This window comes from Tupaia chinensis, unplaced genomic scaffold (genome assembly GCF_000334495.1).
Source record: "Tupaia chinensis unplaced genomic scaffold, TupChi_1.0 Scaffold145659_1, whole genome shotgun sequence".
In the NCBI taxonomy this organism is placed as follows: domain Eukaryota; kingdom Metazoa; phylum Chordata; class Mammalia; order Scandentia; family Tupaiidae; genus Tupaia; species Tupaia belangeri.
The window spans coordinates 1608700-1616389 of NW_006205516.1; the positions used below are offsets into that span (position 1 = coordinate 1608700).

At 38.6% G+C, this 7690-nt stretch overlaps 1 protein-coding gene across 1 annotated transcript in view; it reads right to left on the bottom strand.

Moving 5' to 3' along the window:
• Positions 1 to 6923, bottom strand: part of DOCK11 (dedicator of cytokinesis 11) — a gene marked incomplete at its 5' end in the record, with an annotated part of 164765 nt that extends 157842 nt beyond the window's left edge. Inside the window, 5 exon segments of the mRNA XM_014584108.2 lie at positions 3744 to 3839; positions 4458 to 4527; positions 6039 to 6121; positions 6622 to 6711; positions 6807 to 6923. Of these exon segments, the coding sequence (XP_014439594.1) occupies positions 3744 to 3839; positions 4458 to 4527; positions 6039 to 6121; positions 6622 to 6711; positions 6807 to 6923 (456 nt within the window).
• Between the last annotated feature and the right edge of the window lie 767 nt (positions 6924 to 7690).

Sequence of the window (7690 nt, forward strand, 5' to 3'; positions counted from 1 at the left end):
ACAGGCGCCTACGTGGGAGTCCAGCAACATAGCCATTACGCTAACTGCTGGTCCCTAGCTGTGATGAATTCTGAAATACAACACTACAGCTGTGGCTTAGGAGGTGAAAGCAGAACATGAGAGGATAGATATTTCTTTTCTTTAAAGATTTATTTTTGAATTTAACTTTATTTATTTATTTATTTGTTTGTTTGTTTATTTATTTATTTATTTATAATTTGACCAGAGAAGGACAGACTGGGAGAAACAGAGAAAGAGAGGGAGAGAAAGTGAGAAAGCAAACCACCAGGTCTAGGACTTGAACCACCGTCGGCCATGTGGGAGTCCAGTACCCTTAACCACTTTTCAGTCCCTATAGGATAGGTATTTCGTTCCCAGAAATCCAAAATGGAGATCCATAATCCACAATGGAGAAGAGCAAGGATAAATGAAAGAAGAGCAAGGATAAATGAAATCCATAACCAGAGACAATTCCCAAGCTTCATTGTGACCTTTACATTTCAAAGTATCCCCCACTGTTTTTCTGCCTATTTTTTTAAAAGCCATGTAGCCTCATATAACCAATTCAGTTTATTCCCCCTTTCCTTCCTTTGACCTCTGCTATGTTTTCAAGATATGTGAATTATATGTCAGACCCAGAAGAAAAAAGTAAGTGGCCAAAATTTGAGAGGTCTTCCAAAAATTCATGGAAAATGCATCTTATAAAAGAACTATGCATGGATTTCAAAATTTTTCAAACCAAAATAAATTTGTACTGTAATTCTATTTTCAATGAACTTTTTAAAGACCTCTCTGCCATATGAGCTGGGGATAAAAAGAGGCAAAGCAACAATCTGCTGGAGACAAGTGGCAGCTGTCCCCTTCAGCTGTATTATGTGGTCACTAGGTTGCCTCAGGCCCATCACCCTCTCCCTGAATTTATGGTTCCTGCCTGGCTCCTAAAGTGCTATAGTTTTCAACCTTAGGGCTAGATAATACACAAGCTGAACAGTAAATCTTTGACTAACTGATCGTATTAGTTTTCTATTGCTGTTGTAACGCCACGAACTTGGTGTCTTCAAACAACACAAATTTATTATAGTTCTGTAGGTTCAAAGCCTGACGTGGGTCTCACTGGACTGAAGTTAAGATTTCAGCAGGGCTATGTTCTTCTGTGGACATTCTAGGAGAGAATCTATTTCCTTGCCGTTCTCAGCTTTTAAAGACTGCCCTCATTTCTTGACCTATGACTCTTTTCTCTAAAACCAGCAACACATGGAGCCAGGCCAGCAGGTGGCATGGTGGTTAAATTGCTGGACTGACTATGGTTTGAGTCCTAGACTTGGTGGCTTAAATATCAGTCCAGGAGCATGTGCATACATGCCCAAAATCCCAGGAGGAAGATGGAGGAGAAGGGATTGTTGCGTGGCCATCTCCCCTGGGGTGATTTCTCACTTTCCCTCTCTCTGTCTCACTGGTAAGCACACATACCCTATGACAAGTCTTCCCCAATCCCACCCCCTCAAAAAGAACAGCAACATAGCATCATTTTCTGACCCTGCTTCTGTTTTCATGTCTTTTTCCCTGCTTCTCCTTTTATGCTTCCCTCTTCCGCTTACCAGGATCCCTGTGATAACACTGGGCTACCTGGGTAATTGAGGCTAACCTCCTTATCAACTGATTAACAACTTTAATTCCCCTTTTCCATATAAAGGACCATTTACAGGTCCCAGGGAGTAGGACATAGACATCTTTGGAGAGCCATTATTCTTCCTATAATATCAGTCAATCTGTATTTCGCAACTGATGAAGGAAAGTGTAAAGTATGCACTTTTTACAGGAAATATTATTTTGATTTATCATACTTGGACTTGGAAAAAAAGTTGCAAAGCTAAATAAAAAGCAAGTTATAATTGAAAGATATTACAGAACCCACTTAGAATCCTGTGGTGAATTAAAGATATTTATAACCTCATGTCTTCTGTTATGAATCCAGATTTCCATATATTATATTTACTTAATGTTGGGCTAAAGCTTCAATGTGGGTAAAACTTTTTATTATTTTGCAAATGTTAGAGGAATGGATGGAAGTCCACAACTATAGAACCATTTTCTGATAATCTGTACAGAAATATACCCTTCCCACATGCATTTCTTTTTCTTTCTATATTTTTTGACAGATTTTTGCTATAGGAAGCATGCGCTAGCCAGAGAGACAAAGAGAGAAAGTGAGAAATCATCCTCCAGAGTGGATGGCCACAACACAACTCCTTCTCCTCCATTCTCCTCTCAGGATTTTGGGCACATGCACCCACGTCTGTTGTGAGTCTTAAGCCACTGCATCTGGGACTCAAACCGCGGTTGACTACACCGGAGTCCAATGATGTAACCATTACACCATCTGCTGGTCCCCACACATGCGTTTCTGAACCTAGTAACTCTGATAGGTAATACATTATAATAAAGACTTGAGTCTCACTCAACTAGTGAGCAGTGATAGGCACTGGATAGGAATATAGGCTCCGGCATTGGTGTATCCAGGTTCAGATCCCGCCTCTGAAAACATGGTGCTGTGTGACTTTAGGCCAACTACTGAATTTCTCTGTTCACTTGTCAAGTCTATAAACTAAGATAATAATACCTATCTTATAGGACTGTTATGAGGACTGAATGATATATACAGAATATAAACCATTCAGAATGGTGCCTGGGATATATAAAGCCTTCAAAGAATGGGTTGTCCTACCATCAGCACATGCTATGGCCCATATTTAGGTGCAGGAAATATACAGAAAGCATCCTACAACTTGGATTCATTATGTTCAAGGCTTGAAATGAAAGGGAGAACAGGACATAATCACTAAAGAGAAAGCAGCAGCAAAATATTAAATTAGGATAAAATTTGAGTCTTCCCTTGGTAGACACCCATGGTTTCCGCTTGCAGGCTATGTGAAAGATGGAATGACCTTCAATACTTAATGGGTGTGTGAATCATCCTCTCTCAGCAAACCACATGATCTTATATTGAATATCTGAAAGAACAGTTATATTTGGTATCTGAGAATAATTTGTTTTTCTGCTCAGAATCTTCAAGTAGCTTGGTAGTTTTTCCTTTCATTTTAATGCCTCTTCACAGTTTCCCTAACAAAAGCCAAACTCATGTCCAAAGCATTCAAGCCTCTTCCCGATTTTATCCTTTCCAATGTGTCTACTTCTGTCTTACATAAACCCACACACAGATTCATTAACCTGGCCAAACTACAAAACCATCTAGCTAGGCTGCTGCAACCACGCCAAGGTACTGCTTTGTACAATAATTAATTTGGTCTGTTTTTTATCTGGTCTGAAGGCTATTGGAGACCAGATATTCCATCTTAGGTAGCAACTTACTTCCCCACAGTGACCAGTATGTAATAAGCACCTAATTAATATGTACTACAGAAATGAATTATCCTATCCTTTCATTCAAATCCATGTCTACATACGAACCTTCAATGCCCTTTTTCTTCAAAGCTATTTTCTTCATTCAACTGACAGCCTCCTTTTTAAACTTCATGATTCAGAAGATAATAATTACATTTCTTTAAAAAGTTTCCCTTCTAAATTTATCCCGAGCTTTTCAAGTTCTAAATTCCATGCATCTGTGAGAATCCTCATTAAAGATCTTTTTTTTTTTGCTAATGCTCACTGTAAAATAAATATTGTTTCTAGACACGTATTTATGCCAATATTCTTAAAATGATGGAATAATATAACCTTCCTACCTTCATGGTAACAGTGATGGTGCTATTTACATTTGCTTTATGCAACCAGCCTTGTTTGATCACGCCACCCTTCTGAGAACATAAAGAAGATGAATCCTAAAACAGATAAAAAAAAAAAAAAAAAAAAAAGACAGCAGTCCTCTAGCCATCTTCGGGGTCACAAAACTAGACCTCATCACATTTCCTAAACAAAGCATAAAGACCTCCCTTCTGCTATGAAGATTTTAAATTGTCAATCGTACAATGAAAGGCTCTGGGCTGTGCACACAGTAGGCACTCAATATTCACTGAATCATAGGGGCTTTATTCAGGGGAAATCATCTGCAGTATGCAAACACTGAAAATGTGCCACAAAATGTCACAGACATCCAGGCCATCTGTCCCAAGAGGGATCTATCAGGCAGGATAGTCCAGATGAATCACCACACCACATGCCCAATGCGAGAAAAACAACTCTACAAGCATGTCCCACAGGTAGGAAAACATGTTTATGTACAAATCACAGCCCATTTCACTTGATTATCCCTAAACCCCATTTGGAAATGGAACAATTTTTTAAAAATTAAAAACATTCATTAGCTGGAAAGCTGGCCACAGATCATTCAAAAACAATGATTTCCCTCATCTTTTCTCAAGATGAGAAAAAAGGTCCCTTTGCAATCTTCCTAGCAGAAGTGAAGTAGAAGAAACCAGTGCAATTGCTCCCATCCTTACCTCATCTTTCTCACAGTCCTCATCGATCTCAAATACATGATTAGGAATCTTTTCTGGCCTCAGAGTTTTGCTGAAAATGCAAGAGAACTGACTCAGACACTGAACAGAAAAGACCAAAAGAACAAACCAACAAAAGCAAGATGAGTAGATTTTTCTTTCACAAACAAGAAAATGCCAAGGCATAAGAAGGAGAAATTCTTTTCTCATTTCTTTTTTTTTTTTTTTAAGAATTATTTTACTGGTACTGGCAGTTAGCGTAATGGCTATGTCGCTGGACTCCCATGTAGTCGACCATGGTTCGCATCCCAGACCCAGTGGCTTCAACTCACGCCAGGCGCGTGTGCATGCGTGCCCAAGATCCCAAGAGGAGAATGATTGTGACCAGAGGGGGACAGGGAGAGAATGAGAAAGCAAGCCGCCAGGTCCGGGACTTGAACCATGGTCAGTCATGTGGGAGTCCAGCGGCCTTACCCACCATACCACTTGCCAGCCCTGCTTTTATCCTTTCTAAACTCAAATTCTCCCCCTGAATAAATGTAATATTACTTTAAAAAAGAATTATTTATTTAATTGCATTTATTATCATTATTACTATTATTTAACTTGCTATAGGGCATGTGTGCTCACCAGAGAGAGATAGGGAGGTGGGAATGGGGCAAGAGAAACTAAGACAGCATTTGGCCAGGTCTGGGACCTGAACCAGGTGAGTCATGAGGGAGTCCAGCACCTTAACTACCATGCTGCTCCATAATGTTACTTTTACTATAAAGACTCTTATATGTACAGCCAGCAACAAAGATGAAACTGAACCCAGATACTGAAGGATGGCAGAAATAATGTTAAGAAATGTGTGCCCAAGCTGATAGTGGTGGCAGAACCTTGTATTTCCCCAAATCAAAAAGTAACAAAGGGTAATTCTGGTCTTCCACTTGTTAGCTATATGATCTTGGGCTGCTCATTTTAATGCTGTTTTCTCTGGAAAGGAGCTTCGAAAACTTTAAAAAGCTATGCAAATATCTTATTTCTCCATTATTTTTTTCTAAAACATTTCCCATATAATATGCTGCAAGGTTAGTATTATAGATGAGAAAAAAGAGGGTTCAAACAGGTTGAGTGACTGGTGCAACATCATCCAGCTAATAAGTAGTAGAAATAAAGTTTGAACCCTAACAATCTGGCTCCGGGGCCAGTGTGCCCATGCCATTCCTTCAACTCAACTGAACGAGACTCGCTTTTTTCATGGAATGTCTGGGGTCATCAAATTAAGCCAAGTATTTTCTAGCTATTTTAAATACCACTGGAAAATGCTCACGTTATCCAAAACCAACGAAAGATTATTTTGTCATCACCAGAGATGCACCAAAGTCAAAGTGAGCATATACCTTTTGGAAAGAATTTCAATAAGCAAAGTTAAAAGACATATTCAATTAACTAAAATACTGCATTTACCAAACATGTTGTTGTTTGAAGTTCTGCTTTATTATATATTATAACTGAGAGGTTGCACTTTTGGCTAAAAATGGTAAAAAAAAAAAATTCATAATTCTCCTCTTGATTTCTTCCCTTGAATTCTAAACTTACCATGGCAACATTCGAAAGTCCCCAGAGAAGTCTTCATACTTGTAGTTTACCACATGCCAATCTGTGCTATAGGTGTTAATACACTAAAAGAAAACAAGGAATCTTTCATTTGAAATATAGGAAAAGTACACACATATTTACTTTGTGAATGCCTAGTAATATGGTGGCAGACTTTGAAAAACTATTTGGGAAATTATAGTACTAAGATCTTCCTTTGGGGATTAAGTGTGTCTCTTTAACCCAGCTGGTGGCAAAAAATACCAATTCATACACCCTTTTTAATACTCTGATTCCAAGTCCAAGAGTATTCTATCCAAAAGAAAAATACTCAGAACATACGCTATTTTCAAAAATGTTTAAGCTGTATCCTCTGCATTACACCATATAGAGCTGTTATATAGACCAGTTAAGTTTAATAAATTTACATTGAAATTTTACATTTTCCATTTACATGAAAGGAATGATATTTTAAATATTTTACATAAATAAATTTATTTATAAAAGAATACATTACAAACATATAACAATTTTATATATTTTAAATATATGATGCATGCTCTTTGGTGGGCTTTCAGCTACTTACCTCTTTGACAAATAAACTCTGGGCCCTCTTTTCGGCATCTTCTGGTACAGTGGACTGCACTGTTCTGCGTTGGCGACCTATCACCGAGATCTAGAAAACAAAGAATATTCTTGCTGTAAGAACTGGGTTGGAAAATGCAGCTTTTTTGTTTGTTTGTTTCTTTAAAGAAGTACTTGAGAACTTACAGATATGTCTTCCATTGGAAACATAAGCAGGTCTCTGAGGGGGTCACTGTAAATCTGAGTTTTTCTTTGGGCGATAACATTCTCATAGTCCAGAGGCTCAACAACTTTGGCCTTTTCCTTTATAAGAGACAAAAATAAAGTTATTACGATCAAATCCACCAAGAGATAAATTCCTCTCTATGTACTAAAGATAAATTATTTCACAAGAGAAGGGATTATTGAGGCTAATAAATATTTGAAGCAGACATTTTCACAGAAGAAATATTCTCCATAACTAGACACACACAAAACACATGTATACACTTACAGACTGCCCTCTGCCAAAGACAAGAGCTTTGGAGAAAGAGCATCATGCTCTGCTTTTCCCTTTGCCTTCCCCAAATTTATTGACTTATAAGAAAGACATAAAAGAGGTACATTTGGAAGCATGTCAGTCAGTTGGTATTTACTGAATATGTGCTATTCACTGAGTCACTGAAGGGGAAAAGGTATCGACATTCACGTGCCTATCTGTACTAGCCACACTAGTACAAAGGAGGTACCAAGTTCCTGCATACTTGGGGCAAGTATGGGTACTGGAGATGCTTGATCCTGTGGGCAAGGCTTGAAAGGGTGTTTCTGAGTGGCAAAAGATCCCTATAAGTGAACTGGCCATTGATAGCAGAGGCCAATTTGAGGCTAAAGTTACAAAGAATGGGGTCACTGATGCTGAGAAATCAAGAATATGACTTATCAGGGCTGGCAGGCGGCATGGTGGTTGAGGATGCTGGACTCCCACATGGCTGACTGTGGTTCGAATCCTGGACCTGACAGCTTGCTTTTTCACTTTCCTTCTCTCTCTCTTTCTCTCTCTCTCTCGCTCTGTCCTTCTTTGATCAAATTAA